The 20,920-nt window shown below is 40.3% G+C and overlaps 1 protein-coding gene across 4 annotated transcripts in view; it reads left to right on the top strand.

Moving 5' to 3' along the window:
- Positions 1-20,920, top strand: part of LOC132405996 (casein kinase I) — a 140,933-nt gene that overhangs the window by 56,828 nt on the left and 63,185 nt on the right. For all 4 annotated transcript variants that reach the window (XM_059991099.1, XM_059991098.1, XM_059991101.1 and 1 more), the window contains exons 2-3: positions 8,762-9,187; positions 16,711-16,751. In XM_059991099.1, the coding sequence (XP_059847082.1) occupies positions 9,004-9,187; positions 16,711-16,751 (225 nt within the window). In that variant the 5' untranslated portion in view covers positions 8,762-9,003. The remainder of the gene's footprint in view (positions 1-8,761; positions 9,188-16,710; positions 16,752-20,920) is intronic.

The following is a 20,920-nucleotide window of genomic DNA, read 5'->3' as shown; positions in this document are numbered from 1 at the left end:
GCTTGTTATGTCAGAAGGACCTGTTACCGTGCTATATCTCAAAATTAATTAATTTGGTTATTGGTGATGTCAGGCCTTGAGTGTTTCCAGTATTTTCTGGTTTATCTTTAAAACCTGTTCTTTGTATTTCCTTTCTAAGCTTCCTTAGATCACTGACAGCATTCCTTTGTCGTTATCAGATTATGATGATTGGTGACATTGTCATCTAACCTTTCAGCAACACTTATCAGTAACAAAAAATGCCGTAGATCTGCCACAAAGAAAAATGAGCAGTTCTGATGATTTCCCTTAAACTCGTTTCTTCCTCTTAGACATATTCCACAATCAAGAAATTCCCATACGGATAGTTGTACATGTGTTTCCATCAGTGCACTTTGGTTTGAAAGTGATTAATAGATGAGGAAGCTCCATTTGCATTACCCAAGCCTCGTTGGTTATGTTGTGAGTGGGGAAAACCTATTTAAATCTGAGGTTTAAAGGCAACTGCAGTCAGTTGTGCTATAATGGGGTCTCTTAGGAACATAACCATCATTGTCTATAGAACTGCTGTACTCGTATAAAGAAAAAGCATGACTCACGTTTGGTTTGATATTTATGGTTCACTCCAGTGTCCATATTCCAAAGGTGACCATTGCACTACAATCACTGATTCTGACTACACAGGTGGTTAAGAAGGCATATGGCATGCTTTCATTTATTAGTTGAGACAGTGAGTTCAAAAGTCAGGAAGTTATTATGTTGCAACTGTATAAAATTCCAGTTAGGCAGTATCTAGAGTATTGCATGCATGCAGTTCTGGTTGCCCCGCTATAGGAAGGAATTCAAGTCTGGAGAGGGTGCAGAAGAGGTTTACCAGGTTGCTGCCTGGATTAGAGAGCACGTGCTATAACAAGAGGTGGACAAACTTGTGTTGTTTTCTCTGGAGCAGCAGAGGCTGAGGGAAGATCTGTTAAAGGTTTGTAAGATTGATGGAGTATCTTTTTCCCAGAGCTGAAAATGTCTAATATCAGAGGGCATGCTGTTAAAGTGAGAGGGGATAATTTCAAAGATAAGAGGGGAAATTTTCCTACATGGGAGTGGAGGGTGCCTGGAGTGTGCTTCCTGGGGTGATGGTAAAGACAGATACATTAGGGACTTTTATCAGGGCAGGGGGAGGGGAAGCATGGATGGGAAAAGGGGCAAGAAAGGTGGGGGGGAACGGAAAGCACCAGAGACATTCTAAAATGATCAATAAACCAATTGTTTGGAATCAAATTACTTTCCCTGGCGCCTCAGGACTGTGCATCTTTGCACCCATTCCTCTCCCTGCCCCTGGCACTCCTCTAGTGCAATCCTGTCCCACACGCATCCCCGGGTGCTCCACCTTACTTACTACTCGGGGAAAATAACCGTTTTTGAGTCTGGTGCGGATGCTACATAGCTACCACCCTGATGAGAGTGAAACAAACAGCCCATCAGCAGGGTGCAGTGTGGTTGGGATCATTCATGATATTGCTGGCCTTTTCCCAGCATTTATATATATATTCTCTACATATATATATATTTTCTATATATATATATCCTTGATGGCAGGGAGGCTGGTGCCAGTGACGTGTCTTTTCCTTTCAGCTTTATTCACCATAAATATTTACAAGCATTAGGAATTTGCTGTAGCTGTGTTGGTCAGGGCATGACAGCTCCTCTGGTGTGTGAAAACTGTGATGTTTCCGTGTCTTTATGACCGTGGAAGAGACCATTTGGCCCATCGAGTTCATGTTAGCTTTCAGAGCAATTCCACTTCCCCATGGAATCTATTGTCTTTTATTAATGTTCCTCTGATTTTGTTTCCACCCACTTATGTGAGGGTTAGTTTATAGCAACCAATTAACCTGCCAACCCTACATCTTTATAATGTGGGAGGAGACTAATGTGAGTCACAGGAGAACGTACAAATTCCAGAATGATCAGAGATCAGAATTGAACTTGGCCTTCTAGAATTGTGAGCTGGCAGCAACATTAACTGCCATAACACTATGTCATTTCTTTGGCACCTAATGCCATCTTCTAGTTTAAAAAGTAAACTTTTCTGTGGTTGGTATATCTGCAATTATAAATCCAGTTCAAAGTTGATTAACTAATCCACTTTATAGGATTAGCAAGTATGTCTTTAATGGCACTATCAATTTTTTGTGAGAAGGAAAGGGCACTGTCCAGTGTTAGCATGGTCACATTCTGTAGAATTCTTGAAATACAGCATGTGATTCAAGTAATTATTACCATTGAGTTCAAATCAAATTTGGGGCTGGTCTTAATTTTACTTGGGTCAAAAAACCTGGATCCCTTACCTTTAGATCAGAGATCAGTTTTTTTTTCAACACTTCATCTCTTCCTCCTATTGCCTCCCAGTTTCTTATTGATTCCTCCCCCACCTACCTACTACTCCCCTCACCTAGTCTCACCTATCAGCTGCCAGCTTGTATTCCTTCCCCTCCCCACAGCACCTTATTCTGGCTTCTGCCCCCTTCCTTTCCGGTCCTGATGAAGGGTCTTGGCCCAAATCGTTAGTTCCCTCCATAGATGCTGTCTTGCTTGCTGAGTTCCTCTAGTATTTTGTGTGGCTTAGATTATTTTTCCCAAGAGCATGGTTTCAATCTACTCTTGCCTCCAAACTGCAATGCTGTTGTGTCCTGTGAGGGTGCTGGCATGTATCTCCGAGGAGCCTGCGAAGTTAAGCACTGAGCTGAAAGTTTTGCCACAGATCAGGGTTGTCATTGTAGTGGATGGGCAATAAAATCCTGTAGTACTGACCATGGAATTGGTACATATTCCAGGGTTTACAAGCTACAGAGTTTACTAAGGACTCGAAGTAGTCTTCCTGTTTGGCCTCTGACATTTAGACCATAGGACATAGCAGAATCAGGCCATTCAGCCTATCGAGACTACTCCACCATTCCATCATGGCTGATTTATTATCCCTCTCAACCCCATGCTCCTGCCTTCTCCCCATTACCTTTGGACACCCTTACTAATCAAGAACCTATCAACTCCACTTTAAATATACCCAATGACTTGGCCTCCACTGTAGTCTGTGGAATTGACTACTGCTAAAGCAATTCCTCCTTATCTCTTTTCTAAACGGACATCCCTCCATTCTGAGGCTGTGCCCTCTGGACATGGATTCACCCATTATGGGAAGCATATTCTCCACACCCATTCTACAATATTCTGTTAGTTTCAATGAAATTCCCCTTCATTCTTCTAAACTCCAGTGAGTCCAAGCCCAGAGCTCCCGATACAGTAACCTTTTAGTTCCCAGAATCATCCTTGTGACCTCCTCTGGACCTTCTTCAATGTCAGCCTGTCCTTTTTTTTCAAGATAAGGAACGTAAAATTGCTCACAATATTCCAAGTGAGTGTACAACCAATTATGCCTATTACATCAGCAATAAAAAATATGACTGTGACCTGTAATAACCTCACAGAGATTGAAGATAAACTGATCCCATCTCCAACATCAATCCCATTATTATTTTCTGATTTTGAGAATTAGTATTTGATTAAATTCTGTCCACAGTGGTTAGTATGATACTATTACAGCTCAGGGCATCCAGAGTTTGGAGTTCAGTTCTGGTGCTGTTCTGTAAGGAGTCTCTGTACATCTTCCCCATGGAATGTGTTTTTTTTTTCTCTGGGTGCTCTGGTTTCTTCCCTCAGTTCAAAGATGTACTGGGTAGGGTAATTGATCGTTGTAAATTGTCCCACGATTAGATTAGAGTTAATCAGGTTTGTCAGCGTTGCTGTGCGTGATACGACTCAAAGGGCCAGGAGGACCTACTCCACATTGTATCACTTAATAAATAAAAATAAAGTTAGTGACGTTTGTAAGAAATGTTGAGTCCTGGTTCAAATTATTTGGTAGTAAAATAAATTATGAAACTCCAGAAGGGAAGTCTTTTCCTTTTTGGAAACAACTTTCATTCCCCATCTTGACCGAGTATCGATCACAGGATCTGTCGTTGTGGGAAATGAAAATGGTAGGGCACCTTAGCAGGTCAGACTGCAAGTGTGGATAGAGAAGCTTGAGGTCATGCTTGAGTCAGTAAAGTTTCATTGGTTAGTGTTGTAACAGTTTTCAAGCAAATTGAGAGGCATGCCATGTGATTTAGGGTCAGTTTAGTTGGTGGGGCTGAGAGAAACGAGAGTTTCAAGAGCCAGGTGAAATGACACGAGGGAAAAAAATTGAATGATGCTTAACTCACAAGCCCAATAGGGGAAATTGAGTACAAACGAATCCTTGTCCATATTTTCCTGCTGGAAAACTCGGAATTGGTTGTTATGATCTAAAATTGAAGTGTCATTTTTGGAGGCGGTAAGGTTACTGGTTTGGAGACTCAGGTGTTTATTTAGAGATACAGCGGAATAGACCCTTTTGGCCTTTTGATCCGTGATGCCCAGCAATCCAATTTAACCCTAGCCTAATCATAGGACAATTTAAAAATATCTATTAACCTACTAACCGATACATCTTTGGATTGTGGGAGGAAGCTGGAGCACCTGGAGGAAGTACAAACTTCTTGCAGATGACATCGGGAAGGAACTCTGAACTGCAACGCTCCGAGCTATAATAGTTTCACGCTTACCACAGTGCTATTGTGGCTTATTGCCACAGTGAGGGAAGCTGAGGACTAAGATCAGCGAGAACAGAACAAAGAATGAAATGACAGGTGACTGAAACCCCAGACCACACTCGTGGGTTAAATGGAGATCTCTGCCAAACAGCCAAACCATCCTCATTTGGCATCCCTCTCACTGCGCTGACCATACCGTGAGTAGCAATTACAGCATCTAGAACTCTTTGACAGTCTGACCCTATCTTCTGATGCTTACAGTAGTGCTGTATTGCTCACGCAGGACAACCCTTTGAATTAAAATGTCCAATTTTGTTGTCAGTCTAGAAAATTTTAGTTTAGAATTGCATTATATCTGATCATGGTAATTTTAATCAAGAATTGATCCTGAATACTCAATCAGGGATGATTCACTAACCTCTTAAACTGGCAGCTACAATTGGAAGGATAGGTATTGAAGAAGGATTGTGCAAGTTTTAATTTGTTTTACAGAATTGATACAGAATCTTTATTGCCGAACCTATAATCTGAGGTGCGCTCAGGTCAGGCGGTTTAATTTATCAATCCAAATTTACTGTTAGGTAACGTATTTTTCTGTGTTATGTTCAGTGGCCATTTGTTAGGCACACCTGTACACCTCATTACTGCAAATAGCTAAGCAGCCAATCATATGATGGCAACTCAATGCATAAAAGCATGCAGACATGGTCAAGAGGTTCAGTTCAGACCAGACATCAGAACTGGGGGTAAAAATGTGACTTTGACCATGAAGCAATTTGGCGCCAGACGGAGTGGTTTGAGTATCTCAAAAACTGCTGATCCTCTGGGATTTTCACACAACAGTCTTTAGAGTTTATGGAGAATGGTGCAAGAAGCAAAATCATCCAGTTGGTGGCAGTTCTGTGGGCAAAAGCATTTTGTTGATAGTAAGAGTGATCAGAGGAGAATGGCCAGACAGAAGCTGACAGAAAGGCAAGAGTAATTCAAATAACCATGCTTTACAACAGTGGTGTGCAGAAGAGCATCTCTGAACGTACAACATGTCAAATCTACAGCAGCAGAAGACCATGCCAGATTCCACTTTTGTACATAATCAAATGGCCACTGAGTGTAAATGTTTTCACTGTTCTGAAGTGTCACTTAATAGCTTAATCAAGATTCAAAGTTCAAAGTAAATTTTATTATCAAAATGCATATATGTCACCATGTACAACCGATTGTGCATTTTTACTGAGGTACTCGTCAAATCTATAAAAGAGTAAATATAATTTGATCAATGAAAGATCAACCAGACTGCAGATAACAAACTGTGCAAATGCAAATATAAATATAAATAAATAATAAATAACAAGAACATGAGGTAGCAAGATAGAGTCCTTAAAGTGAGATCATTGGCTGTGGGAACATCTCAAGGATGGACAAGTTGAGTTCTGATGTAGGATAGCTAGCATGCGAGCTATCCTATGTCAGCTGTTTACTTGGTGAGAAAATACTTCTGAGTAGAGTACTTTTGAGCTGAGGTGTGGTGTAGAGGTTTTTCTGGCCGTGCACTTTGCAGAACCTCTCTCCTTGGTATTGCGGTGGCTGCAAAGAACAGAGCCAGCTGAGTGAACCTCCTCATGGCTATGGATCAAGACGTATGGCCTGTGGACCAGTGCTGCTGGGACACAAGCCAAGGCCTGATTAACCCTGGTTGGGGTCGTTCGGGTGACAGTGTCTGATGCTGAAGGACCAGAAACATCCAATGACCCCAGGTTACATCCCGAATTATGTATCTCAGCATCGGTCGCAGAATTTTGTTTTGCCCAATTTAACTGTGTATGATTTTAGATTGTACATATTATTCAATCAAAGATGTACTGGGTAGGGTAATTGGTCGTTGTAAATTGTCCCACGATTAGGTTAGAGTTAATCAGGTTTGTCAGCTTTGCTGTGGGTGATATGACTCAAAGGGCCAGGAGGACCTACTCCACATTGTATCACTTAATAAATAAAAATAAGGTTAGTGACATAACATCTTGGCAATATTCTCAAAGGATTCTCACAATAAAGTGGTTCCACCACTTCACTGAACTACCAGTCTGACCATTCCTTCTCCACTCTGCACACTGATTTTTTTTTCAGTCTGCTTGTCCCAAACTTGCGTGTAGCTTGCACGCAAACTGGAAAGCAATCTGCACAATATATGAGACTTTATATTTTCTCTTACAAGAAACCTTAATTCGTAAAAAGCACTGAATGAGTTCTGTTGAAATGTTAAACTTTTAAAAGTTCTATAAAAGTTTTATTTAAATCCCAAGTTCATCTAGCTCATCAGTGGCAAGTGCAACACGCTCAATTATGTGAACTATAATGCACATTTGATTCTGATAAGAGAAGGTAAAGGGTGGTGCTTTATCAGTGTCAAGTGTTCAGTCTCTTCCCACAGTGATTTATTTGCACTGCCTATCATTAGGAAAGGTCATTAACATGAAACATTAACTCTGTTTCTGTCACCAGATGCCTGACCTGCTGTATTTCTCCATCATTTTCAGTTGTTTTGCTAATTTCCAAAATCTGCATTCCTTTAATTTTTTGTTGTGTTGTGAATCCTGCTCCAAGCATTAGAATCAGAATCAGGTTTATTATCACTGACAAACTGTATTGTCATGCTTTTTTTGTTTTGCAATACTACCAAAAAAACTTACTTTACATAAAAATATTTTTTTAAGAAGTAGTACAACAAGAAAGCAAAGATAGTGAGGTGATGTTCATGGTTTCACGGACCATTCAGAAATGCGATAGCAGAGGGGAAGCTCTTCTTAAAACATAGAGTGTGTGTCCTGTAGTAGTAATGAGAGGAGAGCATGCCCTTGGATGGTGAGGGTCCTTGAGGATGAATGCTGCATTTTTGAGGCGTTGCCTTTTGAAGATTCCCTCCATAAACTCCACTGAATTTTTCTCTCGTGAATCCATTAAAGGAGATTTATGGAGCTGCCATGTTCACTAACATTACCTAGTGGCAAAAAGAACTCTAACCCATGAAGAATTCATTAAAATCTACTCTAAAAATAGAAAAACTAGTTTCAGTCATAGATTTGACTCGAGAACTTTCTAAACAGCATTTACTGGGAATTAATAGGGCTAGTGTGAAGAATGTTAACAGTCTCTAACACTAAATTTCAATCTGTTGTGTGCAGCCTTGTTCTTCGTCAGGTGATCTTTAGTTGACTCTGCTTATGAAATACTTTTTTCCGAGCAAGTTACTGAAATATCTTTTCTGTGTGCCTGAGCATTTTCCTCACTGCCAACTGTGTCATTTAACCAATCTGCCTTGCACTGAATTTCGACTCTGGTGATGTACGGTATCCATCTTAATGCAAAGCTTTCTGCTGTTTGTCATTTTCAATTATGGGTTTATCTGGCGATCCAGCTCTGACATCAATATAAGGTAAAAACTGGGGAAGGTAATGTTACACAGCTCTTGTGGATTCATTCTGCTGATAATTCAAATCCCTTTGTGCTGGAAAAAAATGTATATCCAGTAAATTAAATGAATCAGCATAAATCACCCATGAAAATAGGAATTTCTTGCCAAAAATAAATTGGAGAATAGAACAGCTTTGGATTACAAGAAGTATATTGTATCTTATAGCATCGCAATAGTAATACTTACAAATGTGCAGTACAAATAGAGGTAATCCCATTTTCTCTCTTGCACATGCCAAGAAAGAAGACATCAGGAGCACCCATGTCTCCCCAGAGAGGAAATAGTTTAAAAAAAAGTAAATTGTTCATGATCGCACCTAAAGGCTCTGTTTCCGTAGAAGGAACTGTTGATCGTTTCTGCCTAAATTTACAGTAGTCTTCACCGACTTATAAGAAACATTGAAAAATGATAATGAGGCTTTTAAGGTTTCATATTGCAGGAATTTGCAGGATTTAAATAATCCCTCTTCTCAAGTACCAGAATATGTAGTAAATTGCAGGCTTGGTATTGATTTAAATAATTTCATTCACCCTTTTATTATCAAGATCTCCTGTAACATTTAACTTTCCTGTACAGCAAGGAGCAGGAAAGACTGTGCTCTTTTCGCTTAGTAATGCTGAGATGTATTCTTAATTTTGTGCTACTGGAAACAAATATCAAGTCATTAATTTGTTTTATTTTGTAGGTCTACACCAGAGAGAGGAAGGTGGTTGTTCCATCACTAATTCTGATTTGACCTGAGGATGCTTTATCTCTTGAAAAATGTACAAGAGAAGACAGAAATGGAAGATTTGTCGAGACCTTTGGTGGTGCTGAACGTGCAGTAGCCCATTATTTTAACCGTGATGATATACTAAAATTGCAAGTTTTGGCGTTGTGGGTTTGCATGGCAAAGTAACCGTGGAGAAGCCAGGCTATCACAAACTTATGGATTTTGATAAGAGAGGGGGGAGGGGGGAGGTGGAAGAAACAAAGAGAATGTCAAAGTCTGGTGGACGGGGAACCAACTGTGGCCGGAGTACGGGGAGCAGCTCTGGAGTCTTAATGGTGGGTCCCAACTTCCGAGTGGGAAAGAAGATTGGATGTGGAAACTTTGGAGAGCTTCGTTTAGGTGAGAGTTGTAAGAATTGCTCTATTTATCATTTTTTATATTTGTAATCAAGTGAATTTAAATTACATGGTTAACTTTTACAAGCTGTCTGTCTAGCTGTAGGCTTACAAACATCTATCATTTAGATGATTAAGGAAAACTTGGTATGCAGGATATAAATTCACTCTCTGCAGTGTTTTATCCCCAATGCTTATTAACTTCATTGATTTTCTGGCTGAACACATCATGCCTCATATAACATGTTCTTCAGTTCCTTATGTTTATCTTCTCTCTCTTCTGCCTGTTATATCTTGGCATATGTCGAACACAATGCTTGTGCTATATCTTGCATCATTATAGTGAAGTTATCTTTATAGTTGACTATAATAACCAGGGAAACCATTCACTTGTCCTAATCAGATCAGTATTGACATTAAATCCTTCAAATTTCCTTGAAATGTTTGTTCAAACCTAATAGATAATAATAATTCCTCTAACCACTTTTCTAAAGAACCTCATTCTCTAATCTTTCCTCATAATATGCTGTCAATGAGGGACTTTAGTTATCATACCACATCTCTTCTGCAGATTGAAACCCATTCAGCACATTTCTAACCACTGTGCAATTTACCTAACATTTTTTTCTCCAGAAAGCTTTGGTAAGCAGTCTTTTGACTTCACTGAAGGTATGACTTTGATTCCTCTTTGCAAACACTTATTAAATATACAGACACAAAGGACTGCATTTGATGGAATGAGGACTGAAAAACAAACTGCTGAGTTCCTCCTTTTAAGTATGCAGCTTGGAGAAAGTATATTATGCTTCTGATATTCCTACTTATCTCACAGGTCTCTCTTTATTGCTTTTGTCTTTTAAAATGTATAAAAGGGAACTTGTCAAATAAAGCTAAGGCTTCTTGCCCTAGTTACTACAGAACAAACCTCTTACAGAAATAAAAGAAGCAAACCGTCGCTCTTATGGAAAATGAACTGGATTAAGGCAAAGTTTTAATTTGAGGCTTAAGATTTTTAAAATATATTTTAAGTGCAATATATAGCATTTGAGCAATTTGCTCTGTAGACAATAAATGTTTGGTATTTTTAGGGGTACGTTTGAGGAACAGGGAGTTAGCTTTCCTGTACATGGATAGAGTGATTCCCAATTACTTAAATGCTATGGTTCATCTTCAAATAAAAAAAATCATTAAAATGAAATAATTGGTTAACCTTTCAGTGAAATAAAAGTATATAATAGATTTAACAAAAAAAGAAATGATGAACAATTAAGTAGGCTGCTGTCCAGATGCACATTTGGATATTTGCTGGATTCTGTATTATCATCTAATGCTCATGTAATGTGCAATCGGTTGTTCTGTGCTCACCGAGTACAGAAGTGACCAAGTGTTTAAGTGAGGATTATGTAAAGAATGATTGCTTGAATGGTATTGATGTGGGAAAACTCTTACTTAATGTGCATTTTGTTTTTAAATGAATAGCACTAACATAAAGACTGTTAAAGCTGCTGCAGGTGTGCTCCATTGTTAGTGTTAAAACAATCTTCTTTGAATGCCACGCTTGTCAAATTAGCCACGCTCTTCAGACCTCTTCATCCTTCTGCATCACTCATTCGATATAATGTGTAGTTGGTGGTTTTCTGATATTGGGGCAGCATGTAGTCTCTTCCTAAAGTTTTTAGACTTTCTGGTACACTTTATCCCAAATAATCTGAATATCCAAGGTTAAATGTTTAGGAAATAAAAGATTGCCTGGTACTAAATAGGCATGTTCAGAGCCAAACTCTGAAATGAACTTCAGTGTTTCAGTTTGCACACTTCGGTTAAATATCTGACTTGATCTATGTTGCTGGTGTTTTAAATTCCGTTTATTTAAAAAAGAATTACTCACCAAATCTTTGACCCTGTGTGAAAGATGCTGCCTCACCTTATAAAGACCCAGCCTCTGCTTTCTCCAAAATTGCTGGCAATTCTGGGTGATCGGAAATACTGTCCTATTGCAGCCGCCCCATTTTGTCCCCTGAAACTCTACAGTACTGTGCAAAAATCTTAGGCACGAGTATATAGCTAGGGTGCCTAAGATCTTTACACAGTACCGTATTTGTCAACGTGGAGTGGAGAGCGAGTTTGTAAATCTGGCAGGAGCAAAGGATCTTGGAAATGGCAAGAGTGGAATGCCTCAGGAGGGTTGTGGGACAGGGGCAGAGAACGAGTGTCAGGGTGGAGGTGGGTGGTGCAGGTACACACACCTCCACCCCTGAGACGTCAGGCAAGGTCATTTGATTCCTAACAACTGGTTTATTGATCTTGCTTGTTGTCTCAGGCTGAGTGTCTGCACCTAAACCACCCCCACCCCCTGCTCCTGGCGCTCCTCTGCCACCTGTTTCACCCCCTCGTGCAGTGCTACACCCCTGCTGTTCCCAGCATCCTTTGTTCCTGCCTAATTTTGCAAACCTCTCTTCGTTCCACATTGACAAACACAGTACTGTGCAAAAGTCTTAGGCATCCTAGCTATATATATGTGCCTAAGGCATTTGCACAGTACTGAATAGTCATTTTCATAAAGTATTGTTCCCATTGCAAACATTAACATGTTATCAGTTACTGTTTCTGTACAGCTCCTGAGCAAATTGTACAAAGTCTTGGTGTGCTTCCTCAACATAGTCCTGGACCTCAAGAAGCTGTCAGCTTGCATTAATATCTTCCCTAGAATTCCCTTGTTCTGGAATGCCAGTTAAGTTTGGCACAGAACTGAATGTCTTTTAAAGTTAAAAATAAATTTATTAACAAAGTATATATATGTTGCAATATACTATCTTGAGATTTTTACAGGAAAATAAAGCGATACAACAAAATTTATGAAAACTGTACACAAAGGCTGATAAACCACCAATGTACAAAAGAAGACAAATTGTACAAGTAAAAAATATAACACTGAGAACATGAGTTTTAGAGACCTTGAAAGTGAGTCTGTAGGTTATGAAATCAGTTAAGTTTCTCCACACTGGTTTCAGGAGCCTGACAGTTGTAAGGTAATAACTGTTCCTGAACCTGGAGGTATGGGACCTAAGACTCCTGTACCCTCTGCTCAAAGGTAGTAGTGAGAAGAGAACATGGCCTGGATGGTGAGGGTCCTTAATGATGGACAATAATGGCTTCCTAGCGCCAGTTGATATTGTGTGGCTTTGAAACAGCCCACATAGTGCATCCTTTGTTATGCAGTTGTTCATGACAAGGCTCAACAAGTATCTCGTATTAGACTTTGCTAGCGAAGGAGTTGGGCAGTTAGAGTACATCTGTCACAAGGGCGGCATGTGGCAAGACCAATGCTCCAACTTTGCTTTACAGGTCTGGCAGGGAATACGTTCCTTGCCACTAGCCAGCAGGTCTTGGTATATCTTGAAGGCTTTGTTGATGAGGAATTTGGCCAAATAACTTTGACTGATGATGATAAGATGCGCGATATCACTTTCGAACAGGGCTCTGACATTTGTTCAGACCAGTGGTGTTCCTCTGGAGCTGGGGAAAACAGCATACAGACCAGTCCCATCCATTACTACACTGAAGTTGGATGACACTTTGTATACTTGGGGGCTAGATACAGCTTGTAGCCATGGCTGAATGTAGTTTATTTTTCCACCCATTTCTAGAGACATACATAGAGAAAATTTGCAAGAACATTGGTGGCCTGAGTTATAGGGGAAGGTTGTATAGGAATTATTCTCTGGTCTGTAGAAGAATGAAAGGAGATCTTATAGAGTATAGAAAATTATCAGCGGTATAGATAGGGTAAATACATGCAGGCTTTTCCCCCTGAGGTTTGTGGAGACCAGAACTACAGATCTTGGGTTTAGGTTGAAGGGTGAAATATTTAAGGGGAACCTAGGAAGAACTTCACTCAGGGTGGTATAAAGTGTGGAACCAGCTGCCAGTGGGAGTAGTGGATGCAGGTACAATTGCAACATTTAAGAGAAGCTTGGATAAGCATGTGGATGGGACGGGTATGGAGGGTTATGTTCAGGTGCAGACTGATGGATCTATGCCGATAAACAGATTATGGACTAGATTGGCTGAAGGGCCTGTTTTTGTACTGTAGTGTTCTATGACTATGAAGGTTGTGCAAGCTCTTTGAGCTTCAGGCGAAATAGAAAAGATCTTGGATAATTGTTAGAACTCAATTGTGAGTAGAGACCCCATCTATGCCAAGTACAGCCACTGAGAATGTCTTGCACCATCTGAAGAGGTTCTATCCATAACTGAATGGAAGCACAGTGCCAGTATTTCAATATTCTATCTTTCATCAGTTGCGATATACCAATTAAAGTTTCAGTTGGTAATGAACTTTTTGTATACAGGTAGTCCCCGAGTTATGAACGTCCAACTTACAGACAACTCGTACTTACGAACCGAGGAAGGAGAACGCCGTCTGCCATTTTAAGTCAGTTCGCAACGCTGTCTGCCATTTTAAGTCATTGCCGTTGACACTGTGTTGAGTGTTCAACTTTGTATTTGGCTTAAATTTTCCTTACCAAGATTTACCCTGACCCCCACCCCCCAATTCTGGTCGGCTGGTGACGCAATGAGATCAGTGCCAGGCTCAAGAATGGAAGTTCCTGCGTTCAATCCAGTGACAGACCACTCCCATGCCGGGTTGATATCGATCCAGTGACTCCTGTACCATCCGTACCGGGTTGATGTCAAGCTCGCAACTCGACCTCATTAAAAAAAAACACTGCTACTTCCAGTTTAAATTCCCATGCGGAATATTGTGGAGGATCAAATACTCAAAACCAGCGCAGCCCCCACTTGTCCCATTTAACCTGTCTCAGTGCAGTGGACTTGAGGACCTGGGGAATTCAGTGCAGAAGTCCTTAGGACCCGCCGCCTGCAGTGTTTCTGTTCTGTTGATGGGAAGCAACCGCGATTCAAAATAAAGTGGAAATGATAAAGCGTTTGGAAAGAGGTGAAATGCCATCGGTCAATGGAAAAGCATTAGGCTACAGTCAGTCAATGACTGGAACAATTTTAAAGAATAAAGGATAAAGTGAGAATAATGGAGCATGTAAAAGGCCCTGCCCCAATGAAAGCTACAATTATTACGAAGCAACGCAGTGGTTTAACTATTGGAATACGTATGTTTCTTAAATGTTTTATATTCATAGAGAGATAAAATATATACTATATACTAAGACAAACGTTTGACTAACTAACGCTAAATAATACCGGATGTACTTATTCCGACTTAAGTACAAATCCAATTTAAAGGCAGACTCAGGAACGGAATGCATTCGTAATCTGGGGACTGCCTGTATTTTAAAAAAAGAATTATTTGGTCTCAAACTCAAATACAGAATTTCAACATTGGGTTTAAGTGTTCATTGCTTTGCCACCGCTATATACTAACTATTTGGAAACTGTAAGCCTCTTGAACCTTTCACTGAAAGGTTGCGCGTGAATGTGAACTGATGACATGCTAATGTTAAGGTGAAGTCAGACCACCTGTTGATACCTGCTCTGCCATTTCATTATCATAGCTGATCTGACTCAAGGATGCTGACTTAGCCCACTGCTTTACTCTCTAACCCTGACCCTGTTGGGCACAGTTCAAACGCCATCTATAAATTTGCCAACTACACAGCTATTGGCAGATTTTCACATGGTGGTAAGGTGGTGTACAGGAGTGAGATGGATCAGCTGGTTGAGTGGTGTTGCACTGAAAGTCAGTAAGACTGAGGAATTGACTGTGGACTTGAGGGAGAAGTTGAGGAAACACACTAGTCCTCATCAAGGTATCGGCAGTGGAAAGGGTAAGCACTTTCAAGTTCCTGGGTGTCAACATCTCTGAAGATCTATCCTGGATATTGATGCAATTACTGAGAAGGCACAACAGCAGCTGTATTTATTAGGAGTTTGAAGAGACTTTGTATGTCACCAAAGACTCTCACAAATTTCTATAGATGTCCAGTGAAATGTATTCTAACTAATTGCATCACTGTCTGGTCCATCGGTAATGCATGGAGGAGGCAGAGCGCAGGATCAGAAAAGGCTATAGAAGTTGTAAACTCAGCCATTTCCATCATGGGCACTAGCCTCTCCAGCATCCAGGACATCTTCAAGAGGTGATGTGCCCTCTTCTGATTGCTACATTCAAGGAGGTGGTACAGGAGCCTACACAGACAAACATTTTAGGAACAGCTCCTTCTCTCCCATCAGATTTCGGAATGGACAATAAACAATATTTTTGCTCTTTTTGCACTGTTTTATGAACAGTGTTCATTATTGTAATTTATATTTTTTATTATGTATTGCAACATACTGCTGCCACAAAACAACAAATTTCTTGACAGATGCCAGTATAATTAAACCTGATTCTGAAGTTGAACATTGCAAGATACCATAGATGTTAATGAGGTAAAGGACCAGATTACCTGATTGTAATTTCAACTCTATAGTCCTTAATTGTGCTAATATTTTATCCCCTTGCATACCATATCTTTGCACCTCTGACACGTGTAACAATTGTCCTGAAGAATGGTGTAGTCCAAAATGTCGACTATTTATTCATTTCCATGGATGTGTCTGACCTGCTGAGTTCCTGTAGCATTTTGTGTATGTATGTGTTGCTTTGGATTTCCAGCTTCTGCAGAATTTCTCATGTTTATGTTCGAACATTGTCAGCTTTCTGAATGATTAGATCTACAATATGGACTTTGCAGGTATTGCAGCAAGGTTCATTTTGCAAATCAGACCTGCTGATGAGTTAGCCTAGACACTAAAAGAATTCCCATGCCCTTTTAATAGTGGCATTTGTTTCTACATGATTTGATGAAACTATTTGCATATCGCCCAAGGGGGAATCAACTAATGGCCAATGGACTGCAAACCTAGTCTGCAATATTTGAATAACAATTTTAAACAAATTAAAATCTTTTAAACCAAAGGGGCGTAATTTTTTGCTTGAAGTTTCTGAGTGAAGTAAAGAATTCTATATCAGAGCTTTCAAAATGTATAAACTCTCAGTTCATTTTAATAAATCAAAAACTGGAGCATGTGGTGACCAGACAACCTTTACAACCCTTCACTGAGCAAAGATAAAAACACCTCAGTTATACACAAGTATTAATCAATTTAATTATTTTTCTTGTGAATGTAAAGGAATTTTGAGCTCTGTAAAGCTCTGCAAACTAGAGCAATTGACTCTAATTTACAGCAGCAGTGAATTTAATTTGAGGGTGTGACTAGTTCTGTACTGATGTCATTCTCCAGTGCAATGCTTTTAAACCAACACAAACAAATATAGAAACTCTATTTTGCACTGAACCACATTTGCATAAAAAAATCACCATTTAGCCAAATTCTGAGTTCTGCAGGACTGTGGTAAGAATCCTTATTTTTATTTGATTAATTCCTGACTTTTCTACAACTTGTGGTTTAATTTGAGAGTATACATCCATGTGAGTTTACAATAGTAATGCATTAGTGCTGCGTTATTTGGTCCTTTTAAGAGCTTGTACTTTCTTTTGCATGCAGGAAAGAATTTGTACACGAATGAATATGTGGCCATCAAACTGGTAAGTTATATTTATTTTTCCATAAATAGATGTCGTACAGATATAGCTAGCTTGCTGTTTACATGCATTAGAAATAATCCTGAATCTCCTCCAGCAATTTCATACGTGAATGTATGCAGTATACCATTGTATACCAGCGTAAGGCACCCAGGAAGAAGTTAAAATGCATGAACATTTAGAAGCAAAGCCAAGCATTCTGAGCAGTTAATATCATCAAAAAAAAGTATTCATGATTGTATTAAAATGCAATAATTTATTGTTTGCTTCTACTATTTCCAAAAACAAATTAAACATTCTCATACATTTTGCTTGTTTAAAAGAAGCAATTTTGGTGAGAATTTCTTAAGGCCTAGCACTCCCAAATTTGGATCTGTTAATTACCAAAATTACCCTTGTTAATCTGTTTACATTATTAATCTTGAACCATAAGACCAAGATGCTGAATTAGGCTAATTGATCCATCAGGTGTGCTCTGCTATCCCATCTTGGCTGATTTATTATCCCATTCAACCCCATTCACCTGCCTTCTCCCTTTGACCTTTGACACTGTTACTAATCAGGAACCTATCAACCTCAGTTTTAAAAGTACCCAATGACTTGGCCTTCAAGCCATCAGTGGCAATGAATTCCACACTGATTCACTACCATCTGGCTAAAGAAATTCTTACACAGCTCTGTTCTAACGGACATACTTAGAATATTCTGAGGCTATGCTCTCTGGTCCTAGACCCCCCCCCCCCCCACCCACTACTGGAAACATCCTCTCCATGTCTATATAGGTCTTTCAATATTTGGTAGATCATTCTTCTGAACTTCAGAGAGTACAGGCCCAAAGCCATCGAACACTCCTCCTACATTAATCCTTTCATTCCCAGGATGATTCTCCCAAACCTCTGAACCTTTTCCAATGTCGTTGCATCCTTCCTTGGAAATGAGGCCCAGAGCTGCTCATGATACTCCACATGTAATTTGACCAATGCCTTGAAGTAGTGGGGGGGTGTTAAACACAACCGGAATACAGCGAAACTCGAAGCAGGTTCCTTATGTCCAGTCCTTTCCGCAATTTAGTTTACGTGGCTCTCAGCTTCTGTCCCGCTTGCTCACATTTTTTCTGCTCACAAAACTCAGTGGGTTTGTCTTTAAGTGCAGGGTGCTTGGACTCGGTACTGAAGCAGTTTTGAGGGCTTCATTGCCTCATTAGACAGCCTCCGTGCCTGAGCTCCAGCCTGCCGCCAGACACCTTGGCCAGATGCGGCTGTTCCTGTGCCGGGGCCGTGGCGGTTGTAGTCCAGAGAGAGCGACTGACCGACCGAGCGAGGAGTGTGACAGGGCGCCCGCCCGCCCCCCCTTGTAGGAATTATAGGCCGACAAAAGTTTGTTTCAGCAGATCACAGCAAGGTAGCTGCTCTGCTGCTTATGAAACCCTGAGCCCGAATTAGGTCGTCTGCGAATATTTTAGCACCGGGTTCCCCACGAGCATTCAGTGTGCTGAACAGGTTTAGAGGCCGCGCCCATCTGTCCGCGCTCCAGGCCAGTAGCAATGGTACTTCCCACTGGCCGGTTACCCAAGGCCAACCAGTGACCGCTGACACGCTTGGGTAATGACCTTGCGTGTATTCAAGTTCAAAGTGGGCGTGACGGAATGAGGGAAGATGCAGCTGACTCATATCATTTCCTCGTGGCCCAGTGGTTGGGGACACTAAAGTACACTGTAGTGTGTGGGGAGCGACATGCATGTGTGCTGGGCAGAAAGAGCGGAACTAAAACCCCGCAACCCGGAAACAATCTCTCAACGGTATTTTTTCATTTTTCTCGGGATCTACTGGGAAAGTCTCAAAGATCGATTATTCGATCGCGATGGACGGGTTGGCGACCACTACCTTAAAGCTTCAGCTTTACATCCTTGCTTTTATATCTTAGCCTTTTATTATTGCCACTGTCTCTCATCTTTAAGACAATACTGACCAGCCTCTTCAACAAAATATAATTTATTATAGCAACATGCTGTATAACTACTCTTCCCTCCCAGGTCAGGGAATCCAAAACCATGGGGAGTATAGGTTTAGGGTGAACTTTATTACCTGAATGTATTATATCACACTTTAACTTCAGTATTACTCTTTGTTTGGAAAAACAGTATTTTAATGCCATGGTTAAATTGCTGCCAACTTTTTTAATCACTAGATTGAAATGCAGCCAAGAAATTCTACCCACTGGGAAAATATATTCTGCAAAGTCATAAAATTGATGTTTTTTTAAAATTGTGGATATGCCCTCTTTTAATTTTAGGAGATGATGCACTTAGATTTTCAAAATTGTGATTTGCTCAGTAGTAAATTATCCAAAGTGTAAAAATTACAATCTACCCATGTCACTGGTTTGTCTAGTCAAAATGAATTCAATAAATATGGTACCTTGTTAGTGACAAAGGAAAAACAATCAATCATAACAGTGGTCATAATTGAAAAGCCTGACTACCTCAGGGAAAGAAATCTATCACTGCTGTTCATCAGTTATTATTCTAATCCCTCAGGTGGCATGGGAGCCTAGCATAATGCTTTACAGTGCCAGCAACCTGGGTTCAATTCCCACCACTGTCTGTAAGAAGTCTGCACATTCTCCCCATGACCATGTGGGTTTCCTTCCACATTCCAAAGATGTATCGATTAAGATTAGTGAACTGTGGGCATACTGCTGGTACTTGTGAACTGCCTCAGCACAATGCATGGACTGTTTCAGGCGGCAGAATAGCATAGTGGTTAGAACAACACTTTACAGTACAGTTGACCCAGGTTCAGTTCTGTTGCTGCCTGTAAGCGGTTTGTATATTTCTCCTGTGACCATGCGGGTTTCCTCTCGGTGTTCCAATTTTCTCCCACAGTCCAAAGACTTACCAGTTGGTAGGTTAATAGGTCATTGTAAATTGTCCTGTGTTTAGGTTAGGTGTAAGTCAGGATTGTTGGGCAGCGCAGCCTATGCCACACTGTATCTCAGCAAAATAAAATAAAAATTGCTATGCAAGCTCCCTGTGGGACTTTCAAGGATATTCTTCCACCTGCAGCATTTGTCCTTTTTACCCACTACCCAAGACCTCTTTTTCAGTCTTAGCAGCTTCCACAAAACATCAAAATGCATTTAACAGTCACTATTAATGATTGTGTTCTTCTATTGAGTCATTAAAACATTGTATTGATTTGTGCAGTAGACTGCACATTATTTAAAGTTAAATGCTCAACACTGGAGTGAAGTACTATATAAATAAAATATTTGCGTTTGAATGTTGCCTCCTGGTGGTCAGTACATGCATTTCCATCTATTTTTAAAATCAGTTTTTAACTTTTGAAGGTAAATTGCTAACCTTTTTAACAACAGATACTGGGATTTAAATTTCAGACCTTGCTTGAATTGATAGTTCAGCAAGACTGGATAGACTTCATAGGAAACCCACTTTTTGCGATTGCAAAAACCAGAGATTCTGCAGATGGTGGAAATCTAGAGCAAAATGATTGAGGAACTCAGCAGGCCAGAACATCTATGGAAAGGAATGAGGGATCCATGTTACGGGCCAGTGACAACTGTCTTTCTAACAACAATCTATTGCGATTTTTATTTATTTAGCACATGCACAGAAATAGATTTCCAGCATCCGCAGCATCTCTTGTGTTGGTGAAGTACATTGTTTGTGTTAACAGCCAATGCAACCTAAGGATGTGCTAGAGGCTTGACTGACTGAGCAGGATCAGTTAGCATTTTGGGTGGAAATCCCACCCACAGATGCTGCTCGACACTTTCTCCATAAGATTGTCTTAGACCATAAAATGTAGGAGCAAAATTAGGCTATTTGGCCCATCGAGTCTGCTCCACCATTCCAGCATGGCTGATTTATTATCCCTCTCAACCCTATACTTTTGCCTTCTCCTCTTAACCTTTGATACCCTTGCTAATCAAGAACCTATTAACCCCTGCTTAAAAATACTTAATGACGGCCTCCATAACCATCTGTCACAATGAATTCAGCAGTTTCATCACCCTCCACCCAATGTGGAGAGGATGGAAACATCCTCTCCACATTGATTCTATCTAGGCCTTTCAATTTTCAATAGGTTTCAATAGGATCTCCTCTCATTCTTCTAAACCCCAGTGATTATTGGCCTGGAGACATCAAGCAC

This window comes from Hypanus sabinus, chromosome 16, assembly GCF_030144855.1.
Source record: "Hypanus sabinus isolate sHypSab1 chromosome 16, sHypSab1.hap1, whole genome shotgun sequence".
Taxonomy (NCBI): domain Eukaryota; kingdom Metazoa; phylum Chordata; class Chondrichthyes; order Myliobatiformes; family Dasyatidae; genus Hypanus; species Hypanus sabinus.
Note: the sequence above shows the minus strand (reverse complement) of the source record. Positions and strands in the feature narration are given on the sequence as shown.